The sequence below is a fragment of the Sinocyclocheilus grahami genome, unplaced genomic scaffold (genome assembly GCF_001515645.1).
Source record: "Sinocyclocheilus grahami isolate Dianchi unplaced genomic scaffold, SAMN03320097.WGS_v1.1 scaffold1921.1, whole genome shotgun sequence".
Lineage (NCBI taxonomy): Eukaryota > Metazoa > Chordata > Actinopteri > Cypriniformes > Cyprinidae > Sinocyclocheilus > Sinocyclocheilus grahami.
In genome coordinates, this window is record NW_015507100.1 from 212550 (window position 1) to 229208 (window position 16659).

At 35.3% G+C, this 16659-nt stretch overlaps 1 protein-coding gene across 1 annotated transcript in view; it reads left to right on the forward strand.

Moving 5' to 3' along the window:
- cep120 (centrosomal protein 120) overlaps nt 1–16659 on the forward strand; it is a 22510-nt gene that overhangs the window by 3542 nt on the left and 2309 nt on the right. The window contains exons 4-14 of the mRNA XM_016259779.1: nt 665–800; nt 2259–2407; nt 2727–2924; nt 4249–4490; nt 6505–6654; nt 9541–9723; nt 11972–12065; nt 12155–12298; nt 13696–13785; nt 14277–14369; nt 14445–14606. Coding sequence (XP_016115265.1) covers nt 665–800; nt 2259–2407; nt 2727–2924; nt 4249–4490; nt 6505–6654; nt 9541–9723; nt 11972–12065; nt 12155–12298; nt 13696–13785; nt 14277–14369; nt 14445–14606 — 1641 coding nt within the window. The remainder of the gene's footprint in view (nt 1–664; nt 801–2258; nt 2408–2726; nt 2925–4248; nt 4491–6504; nt 6655–9540; nt 9724–11971; nt 12066–12154; nt 12299–13695; nt 13786–14276; nt 14370–14444; nt 14607–16659) is intronic.

Genomic DNA, 16659 nt, shown 5'->3' on the forward strand with positions numbered 1-16659 from the left:
TGCTGCTCAAGAAACATTTCTGATTATTATCAATGTTGAAAACAGTCGTGCTGCACAATATTTTTGTGGAAACTGTCGTGCATTTTATTTTTCAGGATTCACAGATGAACAGAAAGTTCAAAAGAACAGCATTTATTTGAAATAGAAATATTCTGCAACATTATAAACGTCTTTACTGTCACTTTTGATCAATTTAATGCATCCTTGATGAATAAAAGTATTAATTTTTATTTTTAATCTAACTTGCTCCACACTTTTGAATGGAAACGTATCACAGTTTCCACAGAAATATTCCGCGGCACGACTGTTTTCTGATTATTATCAATGTTGAAATGTTTCTGGAGCAGCAGATCAGCATATTATAATGATTTCTGAAGATCATGTGACACTGAAGACTGGAGGAATGATGCTGAAAATACAGCTGCGCATCACAGAAATACAGCACAGTTTAACACATATTCACAGAGAAAACAGCTGTTTTAAACAGTAAAAATATTTCTCTATTTTTAGTGTATTTGTGATCAAATAAATGGTGAGCAGTAAAGACTTCTTTCAAAAGCATTAAGAATCGTACTTATTCCAAACGTTCGACTGGTTGTGTGCGTGTCACTGAAGGCTGAGTCTCATTAGCCGACTTTTCTGAAATCTTCTGTGTGTTCTTCAGGCTCCTAAATGGCATCCTTTGCTCAGTAGCAAGTACACGAAACTGAAACCTGCTCTTCTGATCAGCGTGATCTTAGAGAACGACACCAAACCAACAGCTGAGCAGTTCAAGGCAAAGAAAGCTCCACCGAGGCCAGGTACCTGACGCTCTTTCTTACGCTGATGCACACCTCTGATCTCTGTGTGCCGTTGTTTTCCTCCCGTTCTCTCTGCTTCTGTCGATGCGCTTCAAAGCTTCTACATGCATGTTTGTCTCAGTGCTGGTTCGGTTCTGTCAGGCGTCGATATTAAAATCAACATGAAATCAAAAATGTACTTGATGCTGGTTATTAGTATCTTCGATTCATTTATTCCAAATAATAAAAAGTTTCTAAAATTATTGTTTTTGTAATCTTTCACCAAAATGTAATAACTGTCTCCACTAAAACAACTTAACTAAAATAATTAAAACATGTTTGTTAATTGAAATATTAAATGAATGAAAAAAAGTTCCCTTTTTAAGTTGGACCATTGCTGAAATGGGATTTTGTAGTTTCTGAGGTTTTTGGTATTTATTAATTTATTATGATTTTTTAAATGTTTTTCTGATTTAAGGTATGCTGAAATGGGATCTTTTTTTTTTTTTTTTAGATGTTTTTAGTTATTTATTTATTTTTCTCTCTCTTAAATTGTTTTTTTTTTTTAATTGATGTGTAATTCATATTTTGTGAAAAGTTGATTAATATATTGATTAAAAAAAAAGCTAACTGGAAATAAATAAAAACAAAAACTGAATTAGAAATAAATTTAAACATAAATAGTAATATAAAATAAATACAAATGACAAAAATAATTACTAAAAAGGAATCTAAATGTTTTCTTATTACAATAAAAGCTAATTCTAAAAATAAATAAACAATTTTTTTTTATTTTTATTGGTGTGTAATTCATATTTTGTGAAAAGTTGATAAAAATTTTGGTAAAAAAAATACTAACTAGTAAAAAAAATGTATTTGAAATAAATTTAAACCTAAATAGTAATATAAAATAAATAAAAATGACAAAAATAATTACAAAAAAGTAATCTAAATATTTATAATAGGTATAATAATTGTTAATAATTGTATAATAAGATATTACAATAAAACCTCATTCTAAAAATAAATTAAAAATTCAGATTTTTTTTTTTATTGGTGTGTAATTCATATTTTATGAAAAGTTGATAAATATATTGTTAAAAAAAAGCCAACTGGAAATAAATAAAAGCAAAAACTGAGTTAAAAATAAATGTAAACATAAATAGTAATATAAATAAAAATGACAAAAATAATGACTAAAAATTAATCTAAATATTTTCTTATTACAATAAAACCTAATTCTAAAAATAAATTTTAAAAAATTCTGATTTTTTTTTATTTTATTGGTGTGTATTTCATATTTTGTGAAAAGTTGATAAAAAATATTGGTAAAAAAAAAATGCTAACTAGAAAACAAAAATGAATTTGAAATAAATTTAAACCTAAATAGTAATATAATGAACCCTAAACGAGTCGTGAGTGTGGTTCATGTTAACTCTAATCATCATTTTGTTAATGAAGTCACTGTGAACTCTACAGGCTCTCCGGCGCTGGTTCCTCTGGACTCTGGTGAGCTCAGGCCGGTTCTGAACGAGGAAGAAGGCTTTCATCAGATCGGACCTGAAGATGTCTGCGCCGACATGTTTGTGCTGTCGGTGACGGTTGCGTTTGCGGCTAAACTGGAGCAGGTGAACAGAGCTGCTGTCGTATGTCTGTGGTAGGGCTGGACGATACGGACAAAATGTGTATCACGGTATATTTCTTAATTTCCGTCGATGCGATATAAATTCCGATATCGATATGAACTCTATTTATCTGAATTAGAACATCTTTCTGTTAAAAAACTTTTATTATTGAAAATGCAAACTGATTCTCTGCCAGCAGGAGGCGCTTTGAGAGCGGTAGAACTAGCGGTTGATATCACGCTACATATTAATATTGGATTATTGTCCAGCCCGTACATATTCAGTGCGCAGTGACTAAACAACACATCTTCCTGATCTTCAGTTGATCTCCAGCTCGACTAAGCTGTCCAGCGAGGGCGCAGAGTTCTTCTTCTATTACACTCTGTTGGGGAACGACGTCACCAGCGAACCTTTCCAGAACCTCCTCAGTCCGAACTTCGAGCCCGAGCGAGCGTCCGTCCGCATCCGCAGCAGCGAGCGAGTCCTGCGGCTCTTCCTCGCACAGCAGCCCTGTCTGCAGGTCAGCACGGATCTCTGACATCTGCACAGATTTATCACACTGCTCGTTTTCTGTCTCTTTGGTAGGGCTGTGATTACAATTTTAATCTGATTAATTGCATGATGTGCTTGTTATAGATAGTTCATCTGGATAATCGCACATCAGTATTGGCTGAGAAATTACCCCCCCCACCCCACCCCCCCAAAAAGCTCATTTAAAGTTATTTTTGTAAGACATTTTTGATTCTACATTGCATATATATAATTATAGAAGTAATATATTTAAATATGGTTTTTAAAAATGGAATGATATTCTAAATATGAAAGTGCCAGTAGGTGGCGGCGAGTCATTAATTAGTGAGTCATTGAATCGTTCGCTCAGCCGTTTCGTTCAAACAGCTGATTCGTTCCGAAACGAAGCAAGTGACTATTTATGAGTCACTGAATCATTGACTCACTCGATTCATTCAAAAACACTGACTCGTTCAGTAACGAATCACTGCTCTGTGTTGATCAGAGACGCTCAACAGTTCTGCTGTGGGCTATTTTCATTTGTGAAACTGAGCAAAGCTGACAATATTATGTCTAAAATATATATTTTTTGTATAAACCACTATCACATTTGCAGTGGTGGAGATATTGGGGAGAAGCAGCACTCTTGCGGGTGTGATATTGCTAAACTGTATCGTATGTGACCCTGGAGCACAAAACCAGTCATAAGGGTAAACTTTGTGAAATTGAGATTTAAGCATCATCCGAAAGCTGAATAAATACGCTCTCCATTGATGTATGGTTTGTTAGGAGAGGACAATATTTGAAAATCTGGAATCTGAGGGTGCAAAAAAATCTAAATACTGAGAAAATCATCTTTAAAGTTGTTCAAATGAAGTTCTTAGCAATGCATATTACTAATCAAACATTAAGTTTTGATATATTTACGGTAGGAAATGTACTAAATATCTTCATGGAACATGATCTTTACTTAATATCCTAATGATTTTTGGCATAAAAGAGAAATGTATAATTGTGACCCATACAATGTATTGTTGGCTATTGCTACAAATATCCCCCAGCGACTTAACACTGCTTTTGTGCTGCAGGGACACATATGATATAAACATAAGAGGCTGATTTATTTTGTGCACTCGTATCTTGAGTTTTAGGCTCATATCACTGCATTCTAATAGACTCCTCAGTGTGAGATGATGCACAGGTCTGGACAGGGCGCCACATTAAATGCATTAATCATTTTAACATGTTACTTTTTCCATAATTAATCGCACCAAATGAGCATGCCCTAGTCTTTAGTAACAGTGATGCATGTTCAGTATGTGTTTTGCACACAGCTCCATCTCTGCTGTGGAAAGCAGTCTCTCGGCAGCAGTGACGTCAGTCTAGCCGGGTTAATGACGAGCAGCGCTGATCTGACTAAACGTCCCGCTATTATAGAGGGCGCTTTCATCCTGCAGCCCCTGAACCGAGTGAAGCCCAGCCTGCGGTGTGTCCCGCCGGACCTGCAGCCGACTGTGAGCGTGTCTGTGACACTGAGAGCCGAAGATATCAACAATCAGGTCCGATCACATGCACGGTTAAACAACTGTTACTGGAAATAAAATCAACTTTCACTGAAGTAAAAATACACGTCTCAACATTTCTTATTTTCATTTAGTTTAACTTGGCGTACTAAAATAACTAAAACTTTTTTTTTTTAAATAAAGTTAACTATATAGACATATAAAAACAACTAATAAAGATCTTGTAGTTTCTGAGGTGTTTGGTATTTATTAATTTATTAAATTTTTTCTCTGTCTTGAAATGTTTTTCTGAATTAATGTATTTTGATATGCTGAAATGGGATATTTTTTATTTATTATTATTAATGTATTTATTTTTCTCTCTCTCTAAAATTGTTTTTCTGAATTAATGTTTTTTTTATTGATGTGTAATTCATATTTTGTGAAAAGTTGATAAATATATTGGTAAAAAAAAAAAGCTAACTGGAAATAAATAAACAAAAACTAAATTTAAACCTAAATAGTAATATAAAATAAATAAAAATGACAAAAATAATAATTAAAAATTAATCAAAATGTTTTCTTATTACAATAAAAGCTAATTCAAAAAATTAAATTATAATACAAATTTTAACTAGAAATAAAATTACAGCCGTATAAAAATGAATTTAAAATATTTATGAAAACTATAATAGTATCTCAATGATCCTAAAATAGCATTGATCATATTCATATGTGATATTTGAGGCTTTTTGCTTTGACATTTTCTTGCACTTTTGAAACAAATGTTCATGAAGCAGGATTTTTCTTAATCTTATAAGAGTTTGATTTATTATGAGCAGTGTTATTAATTTGGTTTTATTTTTATATTTTCTGTTTTCATTTTAATTTTAGTTACAGATTTAGTCATTTTATTGTGTGTTTTTGTTATTTTAATAATTTTTTACATATGTCTGTATAGTTTTTATACATTTTTCTTTCAGTACACTTAGTTAAACTTAACGAAAATGAGAAATGTTCCCTTGGGAACTAGCTTGTTTAAATATATTTTATTTCAGTTAAAGTTTATAAGAATTTTTTCCAATTAATGAAAATGTTTTTATGGTTTTATTTAATAATTAACTCTTTCCCCGCCAGCATTTTTGAAAAAGTTGCCAGCCACCGCCAGCGATTTTGATGATTTTCACTCAAATTGTATGGCCTCCAGTATAATTTGCTGTATGAATATTTGAATATGCAATACACCAAAATAAAGATCAGAGCCTCTACTTTTAAACTAAACATTTTTTTTATTCTAAACAGTTTTATTCTAGCTTTAAGCATTGTTTTTTTATAAACACTTGAATGTAGGTACGTTTCATAGAAAAGCATAATTTTGAGTAAAAAGGTGAGATAATCACATTTTGATCAAAAACTACACCTGGATAATATTCAGTACGATTATCAAAGCATAAATCTAGTAAATTGCTCCATCAACACCTCCAAAGCTTGCACAGACAACACGTCCTGGATCAACATTTTACTCTGTAACATGCCGTTTTCATTTATATGCTGTCTATTGCTGATGATCGCATTATTTTTCATATGCATCTGTTTACATAGATCGCTGGTTTCTCCGTCCTGTTCACGTGTGTTTTTGTTCGGGAGGTTTTGTACTCGTTCAGAAGATGTGTAATAGCGCCTCCGAGTGTATAACAGTGAAAACACGGAAAGCCGTAAAAACTCATCTTTGTCGGGGAAGCGTTTTCTTGTAAAATACAAGATAACTCGTCAATGGTGGGGAAAGAGTTAAATAAGTCGGACTGTGAAATCAAAACTTCCTCCCCAGACCAAAAATAGCATTTATGACCTCCAAAAAAACGGTTGATTTGTAATGGTACAAATGTTTAGATATGGTGCATTTAATAACTATTGTCCTTTATTATTTTATTTTTTAGAAATTATGCATTCCGTTAGTTTTTCAAATTGATCATATCGATCACAAGTGCAGTATGGAGTACCTCAATGGTGACTCACGCTCGCAGCCTGAGCTTCGACACGCAGCTTTAGCATGTTCCTGCTCGTGTCCTAACGTGTATCTTTCCCCAGATACGCTTACCAGTTCTTCGGCAGCGCGGCTCCCATCCTGACGAGTCCAGCGGTGGAGGTGAAGAAGAACACGGAGGTGTTTCTGCCGCAGTCGTACTGCGCTTTTGATTTTGCCGCTTTACCCAATCAGCTTCAGGACACTTTCCTCAGGTGAGATCAGACCTTTAACCCTATTAAACAGGGATTAAACTACGGATTTCCCTCAGTTCATAAAGACAGTCACTTGCTTCATTCCTGGATGATTCAGCCATTCGAACGAATCAATTGAATGAATGATTCAGTGATAAAATAAGTAACTCGTCTTAAAATTAGCCTTCCTTATACAAGGTGACATTTGACTCCTTAAAGTGACTTACTTACTTTCTTTTTACCTTTATAATGGCATCATTTTCATCTGTCAAATTCAAAAATGTATGTTTACATTTCTATTTAAAACAATATAATAATAAGTAGAATAAGACAACCAAGTTACCAATCATATGAAATTAGTATTAATAAATTAATTTATACAACAGAGGTGGCACAGAAGAACACAAAAGTGGCTTGTAGGTACATTTCCAGACGCTTAATGAGGCTCAGAGGTCGCATTAATTAAATTAATGTGGAGATTAATGTTTTAAATATAAAATGTTGAATACAGAAATATTACATGATTTAAATAACTGAAATTATAGGCTAAAAATTAAACTAAATCCGCCAGCAGGTGGCGATAAATCACTGATTTTATCACTGAATCATTCATTCAATTGATTCGTTCGAACAGCTGAATCATTCAGGAGTGAATCAAGTGACTGTCTTTATGAACTGACGGAACACTTTAATCCCTGTATTAAAGCTACTGGATCATTTTTGATATGTGAAAGTCTCTAAATGATGTCGCACACAATCTAATGCATGTCTTCTGTCTCTGATTGATAATTTAGACTCTTTTAGTGTAACTGTACAAGCGTCCAGCTTCAGCTCGAGCTTCACGTGTCAAATCTTGACTGATTTTGATCAACTGCAGTAATATCTCCAGATGAACACTTACTGGACTGAAGCAGCTCAGCTTTACTTGATTCTCCATCAATCATGTTTTAGAGTCTCAAATCTGATCCTCAGGATCTTTTGAGGAGCGTTTGTTTCCAGAAGCTTTACTTTCACTGTTCCTCAGCGGAGGAATGATCTTCACAAGCCTCCAGAACATCTCACATCTTCTGAGGAGCCTTTATTTCTTCAGCTCTCAATCACTGCATTATATGTTTGGAGCATTTCAATCTCATCTCACTGAGACATGTTACAGGAGATATAGAGCGACCGCTGATATTTATAGCATGTCAGTATCTGCTGCACTGTTATAAAGAGCTCATTGATTTACAGCACAAGCATCAGAATTATCAACATCTGCACCAAATACATAGTTTTGCTCAGTTTGAGTCGTTTTTCCTCCATATTCTCACTGTATCAAGCCATAAAATCTAGGGCTGGGTTTTGACACAAATTTCATGATTCGATTCGATTATCATTCACAAGCTTGCGATTCGATTACCAATTCGATTCGATTCAATATTGATTTTTTGGGGGGATATATATCGGGTACAGTACATGCCAAATTTTCTCAAGGAAAAAAAAATCCCTCAACTAATGCTGTAAAATATACATGAGTCAGCTGGTACTACATTACTATAATATTGACGGTTAAAATTAACAAAGTTTTTGCAATAATAAAGTTACAGTTACATAATAATATTTCTACTTCAATTCGTTTTTTTGAAATATAAACATTTAAATGGTGGCTGTCATAATAACTTGATGGATTTATTAAAACATAAACATTGAAGAACAGTAAAAAATATAATGAATGTTATATGGTGCATATATTTAGCAACATGCCCCTCTCTACATATATATGAGTTTATGGTCACCAAATATGTTTTTCTGAGGTAAATGTGATGTGGCATTGTTTACAAGCCGTTATATTGACGTATTTGCGCTGCTGAAACACGGATTGAGTGATTACATGAGACAGGATACGGATTGTAAAGTTGTACTCTTTCTTTTAACTTACCTTCGGATGTTTAGTCATGTTTATTTTGTGCTATAACTAGTAATAAAGCGGAGGAGATGATCAGTTCACTGAGGCGCTACAGCGATGTGTCAATCCACATTAAACAGAGCCAAAACTGCATTTATTGTTTGAATACTGCAATACAATGGACAGAATTTGGAATCTGAGACTTTGTTTCATATTAAAAGCACAATGCTTATTGCAATATATTGGATGGGAAGTGCGCTTCAAAGTTCCGTCCATTAACTGAAAACAAGCTAGACTAATCAATTGGGATTGAAGAATCGATATCGTTCCGTAAAAATGAGAATCGATTAATATCGAGATATCGATATTTTTCCCCCAGCCCTAATAAAAGCCTGATGCATCAAATGATACTCAACAACAACAAAAAAATTGTCTAAAGGTTCAATAAATAGTTCCATTTTAAAAAATTTGATTTTTCTGATTATGATTTAATATGTCAGGCTTCACGGGGTTAATCTCAGTCTGGAAATGAACTGAAAGCACAGTGTATGTTAAATGTGTCCCTGCAGCACAAAAGCAGTGTTAAGTCGCTGGGGGATATTTGTAGCAATAGCCAACAATACATTGTATGGGTCACAATTATACATTTCTCTTTTATGCCAAAAATCATTAGGATATTAAGTAAAGATCATGTTCCATGAAGATATTTTGTAAATCTCCTAGCGTAAATATATCAAAACTTAATGTTTGATTAGTAATATGCATTGCTAAGAACTTCATTTGGACAACTTTAAAGATGATTTTCTCAATATTTAGATTTTTTTGCACCCTCAGATTCCAGATTTTCAAATATTGTCCGATCCTAACAAACCATACATCAATGGAAGCTTATTTATTCAGCTTTCATATGATGCATAAATCTCAATTTCACAAAATTGACCCTTATGACTGGTTTTGTGGTCCAGGGTCACAAATGAGCTTTGTGGCGTCTTAAGTTTGTGGTTTGTTTGTTGTGTGTTCAGGGTTCCTCTGATGGTGGAGATGTGGCACAGAGAGCCCAGCTCTCCAGATGTTCTGCTGGGTTCGGTCAGCATTCAGCTTTCCCGTCTCCTCGGCTCCGAGAAAACACGCTTCCTCGACCCATCCGGTCATCAGCACTGGAGACAGAGCTGTTCTGAGAGGATCCCCATCATGAAAGCAGACGGGTTCGTGCAGAGTTAGAGATGAAAGGCTAATGCTGCGGTGTAGATGCAAGCGTGACGAGTGCAGGGCTGCGTTTAGTTGCTGGATCATATTCGGTTCAATCCCAGCAGGACATTGTACCTGCAGCACACAAAACTCAAAACACACAATGCTCAAAGTTATTGCACAGTATATATTGTGTACAAACAACATGGCAACAATAATATATGTTTGCGTTAGAACAGTAGAATCAGGTGCAAAAAGAAATAAACAGAATAGAAAATAGATAAAATACAAATAAATTGATAGAAGGAAATTTTTTAAAGAAAAATAAGAATACAATTAAAAGGCTAGGTTTTTTTTTTGTTACATTCTTCAATTATGGCAAAAAGGTTTATTGCATTAATAGTTTTCATCATCTTAAGGCCATTTGTATAAGAATGAAACTCATTGTGAAATACACACAACCTAGGTTTCACATTCAGATACTTGGATTTATGTATATAACATTTTTCCAGAACAAGGATGTTATTAACCAAAAAATGTTGTTTAACCCCTTAAGTGTCATTTCAAAATATGAAGGTATCAAAAAGTTATAGAAGTTTATTGACTGTAAAGAAAATGCACTGTATAATTTGTATTATTATTTTATATAAAATAAATACTTTTCATAAAAAATTTTACTGTAAAATTGCTATAAAATTAAATCCTTAGGTCTAAATAAGTTATGTCCCAAATTTGAAGTTGATGTAAAAAAAAATTATTTAGGCGTTATACCACAAACAGCCACCGGGTGACACCCAGAAAGTTTTGTTTATGCATTTTTCGTCACAAATGTCTGAATTTCTCTGTCAATGTTACTTCTAACCACCAAATATGGACTCTTGAGACTCAGACCTTTCCAACGATATGTATTTTGTCAAGATTATAAAAAGTTTTGATTGTAAAATACCGTAATACATTTTGTAATACGACTCCTCCCACTAATGGGAGGAGACCGCCCAAAGATTTTAAAGTACCATTTCCATAGTAAGGGAATGTCCGATTTCAAAATGCTTTTCACAGGATGAATTTTGAGGTTTTAAGCTTTCAAATGATATCTAATTTTGGGTGATTACTATAATTTTTGATAGAGTAAAAAGGCAATAAAATATGTAATGGCTGTGGGCCTGCCGGCGACACTTAAGGGGTTAAAGGTATGCTTCACCCGATAAATAAACATTCTGTCCTTTCTTTCTTTTTTCGCAACACAAAAGAAGATATTTTGTAGAATGTTGGGAACCAGACAGCATTGAACCACATTTACTTTCACTGTATGGAAAAAACACTGAGATATAAATATCTTCGTTTGTGTTCGTAGAAGAACCTCATACAGGTTTGAACCACACGAGCTGCAGAATGATGGTTTTTAGGTTGAGGATGTTTTTTTTCTTCTCAATGTTTAGATCACATCAAGCACATTTTTAGGATACATGACAACAAATGCAGGGATTAAAGTGTTCTGTCAGTTCATAAATACTGTAACTTGCTTCATTCCTGAATGATTCAGCCGTTCGAACGAATCAATTGAATGAATGATTCAGTGATAAAATCAGTGACTTGTCGCCACCTGCTGGTGGATTTAGTTTCATTTTTAGCGTTTTTTTCTTTTCTTAAAAAGTAGAATAAGACAAATAAGTTACAAATCAAATGAAATTAGTATTAATAAATTAATTTATACAACAGAGGTGGCACAGAAGAACACAAAAGTGGCTTGTAGGTACATTTCCAGACGCTTAATGAGGCTCAGAGGTCGCATTAATTAAATTAATGTGGAGATTAATGTTTTAAATATAAAATGTTGAATACAGAAATATTACATGATTTAAATAACTGAAATTATAGGCTAAAAATGAAACTAAATCCGCCAGCAGGTGGCGATAAGTCACTGATTTTATCACTGAATCATTCATTCAATTGATTCGCTCGAACGGCTGAATCATTCAGGAGTGAATCAAGTGACTGTCTTTATGAACTGACGGAACACTTTAATCCCTGTATTTTGGTGTCTGACCTTTTTTTATGTCTCACAATTCTGACCTTTTTTGCAATTCTGGGAAAAAAATTAATTCAAGTTTTAAAAAAAAAAAAAATTTTCGACAAAAGGTGCAGTTACCTTGTTTTCTGTGCTCGAACAAACAAGATGAACCTTTTTATGCTTTGCTATCCTGTTGCAGAAATGCGCTTCTTTAGGACTCGGTTTGACGGTTGAACTGAATTGTGTGTCTGTAGGTCTGAGAAGTTGGCTGAACTCTGTTATGCGAGCGTTCTTGAAGATCTGGGGTTTGTGAAAGCTCAAGACGTCCTCGTCTCTGAATCGTCACAGGTGCGGCGGCTCTTTGATTGATTACCGTTCTGTATCTGAAGGTGGATGTGGCTTGAACAGCAGGGTCACGGGTGTTGTTTGTTGTTCAGGGGCCGCCGGCAGCTCTGGCTCCTCCCCCTCAGGGCCCCGGGGGGGCGGAGCCTCTCACTCGACCTCGAGAGACCCCGGAGTACAAGGCAGCGCTGGAGCTGGAGATGTGGAAGGAGATGCAGGAGGATCTGTTCGATAATCAGGTGCGGCTCTGCACATCTCAGAGGGAAAACACAATTTCAACTGCTGTTTTTAAAATTAATAATGAGAGTTTGAGGTGTTATGAAGAAACTCTAACCGTCACAATGCAAAGCTTCATCCTCGCCCAAAAACAGCGTTAGAAAAACAGCTCAAAACGGACGGTGTTGAGCTCATGCACTGTCAAAATGATTGCAATTTTAATGGTAAAAGACTGTTAATTGGTTAATTGTAAGCTCCCATACTGTATACAGTGGAAAACTGTAATAAAATACTGTTTATTTATAAAACAGTATTTAAAAAAAACCTTTAATTTGACATTGCCAGAATTCCCAGTGCATGTGACACCTCACATTTTATGGTTTTTCATTAAAATAACAGTTTCTTCTTAGTTTTAACAGTTATGTTTTATGTTGTTAAATGAATGTTTGTTGCATTATTTTGTTACCATTATGGTGTTTTGTATTTGTGTTTGACAATGTGTGCACCTTCTACATATTTTAATATTTACGTGTATGTTATAAAGGTAAAACAGATTTTAGTCATTTGTTATATATTAACATTATTTCAGTTGATGAAATATAAGCAGTGCTGGGGAAAGTTACTTTTAAAAGTAATGCGTTACAATGTTGCATTTCTCCATAAAAAAAGTAACTAATTGTGTCAGTTACTTTTTATGGAAAGTAATGCGTTTTGTTACTTTTGCGTTACTTTTTCCTCATCTGGGCTGGGCTTGCTTGTTTTGTTTATAATATAAAAAAGTTATATTTTTGGCAAATGTATAAAATCGCTTTCACACCAAAAGTGAAATGAATGAGCGTCAGGCTGAAGGAAATGTAGATTCACGTCTGTACAGTAGATCAAACAATCCCTTTACCTGTGATGTTATTCTGGATTACATGAAGAATAGGACACAAGGGAAGAAAGTTCACAAAAAAAGTAAATACAAATGCAATGTTTATCTAAAGTCATATGTGACCCTGCAGCACAAAAGCAGTGTTAAGCAGCACAGGTATATTTGTAGCAATAGCCAACAATACATTGTATGGGTCAATGTTTTTTTTAATATGCCAAAAATCATTAGGATATTAAGTGTATCCTAAAAAATATTGAATTGGATCATTGAAGGTCAGCAGCAAAGACACTGATTAATAAAATGGGATTAAATATATTTGTGTTGTTTATCATTTTCAATTATTGCGGGTTTCACTGTTTTCCTTCATTTTGAGGAACGCTGAATCTGTTTCTGTGCGAGTGAGATGAGAAATGCATGTTCACATTGAGTCTAGATCTACAGTAAGATCATGTTCACACACAACGCATCTGCACTCACTCAACGCGAGGACCGGAGAGCCGTCGTTTTATGTTCGTTTAAGTTAAGTTGTGTTTGTTTTGTCCTCAGCTGAAGCAGAAGGAGTTGAGTCACATGCAGGCGCTTGCGGAGGAGTGGAGGAAGAGAGATCACCAGCGGGAGGCGCTCATCAAGAAGAAGGTCAGACTCATATCAGTCCTCCTTCAGTGGAACACTGTTTGGTTTCAGACAGTAAAGGCAAGGTTGAAAAATAACATAATAAAACATTAGCATGTAGCCTTCAAATTTATGTAAACATTGCATTTAAAGATCGCATTAGGAGTAAAAAACAAAACAAGTGACAGGTCTCCAGCCCAGATTTCTGAAAATTCTTAAATCGAGAAGGCTTTTCTAGACAAGTAAAAATTATTATTGTCTCGTTTTCAGAAAAACGAGTCAAAATTAAGTGAGATTTTGCTTAGAACAAGCTAAATAATCTGCGAGAAGGGGTGAGCAAAATAAACTTATTACTAACAGAAAACAATATTGTTTTGCTCATAACACGTGGATATGTTGTCATTCTTACACTATAATACTGAACTCTGATTTCAGTGATTTGGATTATGAGATGGACACTTGCTAATTATAATAATTTTTCATGAAATATTAATTTTTTGTGTTTGCGTTTTCAGGAGATGGAGTATAGTCTCCTGGAGGAGCAGCTGCAGAAGACTCTGTCTGATCTGGAGAAGCGAGAGAAAGCTCTGGCTCACGCTGAGATGGAGGTGAGTCTAAATGATCTTCAGAGAGCGTGTCGTGTGATCGTGTGTTTCTGAGGCGTTCGTCTGCCGCTCGTTTAGACGCAGCGGCTGCAGCGAGAGCTCCGCTCCGAGCACGAGTTCAGCATGCGGGAGCTGCAAGACAGCGGCCGGCGTCTGCGCGAGGACTGCGCTCACCAGGTGGAGCTGGAGAGGTCAAAGGTCAGGCAGCTCGAGGATCAACTGGCTCAGCAGCGACAGCAGGTAAACACAGCAAACACCAGCTGTGACCGTGATCTCTGGCCCTTTGAAGGCACGAGCCGGGAGGGGTCACGGGGTCATGAGGTCACCCCCGCTGGTGTCAGTACTCGCTAATCCACCCGTTCTTAAGGGAGGAGTGAAGAGCTTTAGCGGTCATCCAGCGAGCGCTGTTTAGTGTCAGTGTTTCTGTAGATGCACAATCACACTACAGCAAATGCTTTCAGTCACTAATGCTACCAGTGTTGGGGCGCATTACAAGTAACGCGAGTTACGTAATCAGATTACTTTTTTCAAGTAACTAGTAAAGTAACGCATTACTTTTTAATTTACAAGAGAATATAAGAGTAACTTTTTCAAATAAGTGACGCGTTACTTTTTTTTTTTTTTAATTCAAATTTATTGATTGACAGCTCTGGTGTCGCCATGTTGAGAGAAATCAGAAGATGTTACTGTAGTTCTAAAATAGATATGAATATGCATTAATTCATCTCACTCACACACTCAAAAAAAAAAAACAGAGATTCAGTATTCCTCAAAATGAATAAAAATAATGCAACTCAGAATATGACGCAAACCTGCAATAATTAAATGTTAAACAGCACAAATATCCTTTATGTATTTAATCCCATTCTATTAGCTTCTGATGATGCAGTTCAAGTGTACTAATCAGCACACATTACTCTAGACAAACATCTGTGTGTCTTTGTTTATTGCTGAAGTGTGTTGAAATTTCTTCTGAATAATCCTGAAAAAAGTATCACAGGTTCCAAAAAACAATATTAAGCAGCAACTGTTTCCAGCTCTGATAATAAATCAGCATATTATACTGATTTCTGAAGATCATGTGACACTGAAGACTGGAGGAATGATGCTGAAAATACAGCTGCGCATCACAGAAATACATTACAGTTTAACACAGATTCACATAGAACAAGAAATACATTACAGTTTACTATATGTTCACATAGAACACATTTGTTTTAGATTCAAATAATATTTCACAATTTTTACAGTTTTTTTTCTGTATTTCTGATCAAATAAATGCAGCTTTGGTGAGCAGAAGAGACTTCTTTAAAGAGTAATAACAAATCTTACTGATCCCAAACCTTTGAACAGCAGTATATATACATATATATATAATAGTGTTATATTAAAAGATAATCGCTGACGTAATTTTAGTGGTCGAAAGACTCTAGTATACAGACAAAGAGTAACATAAAGTCTGCGGCTCCTCTGTGAACTAGAGCATCTCCTCGTCTTCACACAGCCCACCTACTGAAATACTTCAGTCTTGTTCTTTCCCAGAAAACATCTGGCCCGGCGCAGCGCTAAACAAATCAAGCAAAGCAGGTTTCTGACATGTGTAAAGAGAAGAGTCTTCCCTCTCGTGTCAGTAACGTGTAAACATACACGTCCCGGTTTATCCAGTGCAGAATCCTCCCCCGTCTCTCCTCCTCTTCTTCTTCTTTTCTGGACGCTCTCTCCTCGCTCTCAAACATCGTGTGTCAGGTTTCTCTGGCGTCTGCTTTCAGAAGCGGCGGATGGAGAGCGCTTGTAAGGTTTTAGTTGGACTGGACGCTGTGTAACACACGTGAAGTGTTTCAGCGGGAGCGGCTTGAGCTGATGGATGTGCTGTTAAACACACACCGGATCTGTAATCCCTCTCAGTGTTCAATCACAGACTCAGCTCTGCAGATTAATAAGAGAGTCATGCTTGAGCAGATTTTACAGGGTTTCCGTGGGGTCTTAAAAAAGTTTTAAATTGTACAAGAAAGTCTTAATTATGATTTGAAGAGGTCTTAAAATTGGGGACGGAAAGACCAGAATTGCGATATGCTGAATGTGATGATTAAACTTCAAAAGGCTATGATTTCATTAAACGGTATCGATATTTATCGACGGTACAGCTTCATCGATAACGATATAAAAATGTTCGATATAGCGCACGATATCGGCACGTGCTCTGAGTGCCGCAGACAGCACACACAAACACATGCTGTAATGCCTGCTTGTGATGAGGAGATAAAAATTAGTATTAGTCGAATTTAAAATAATA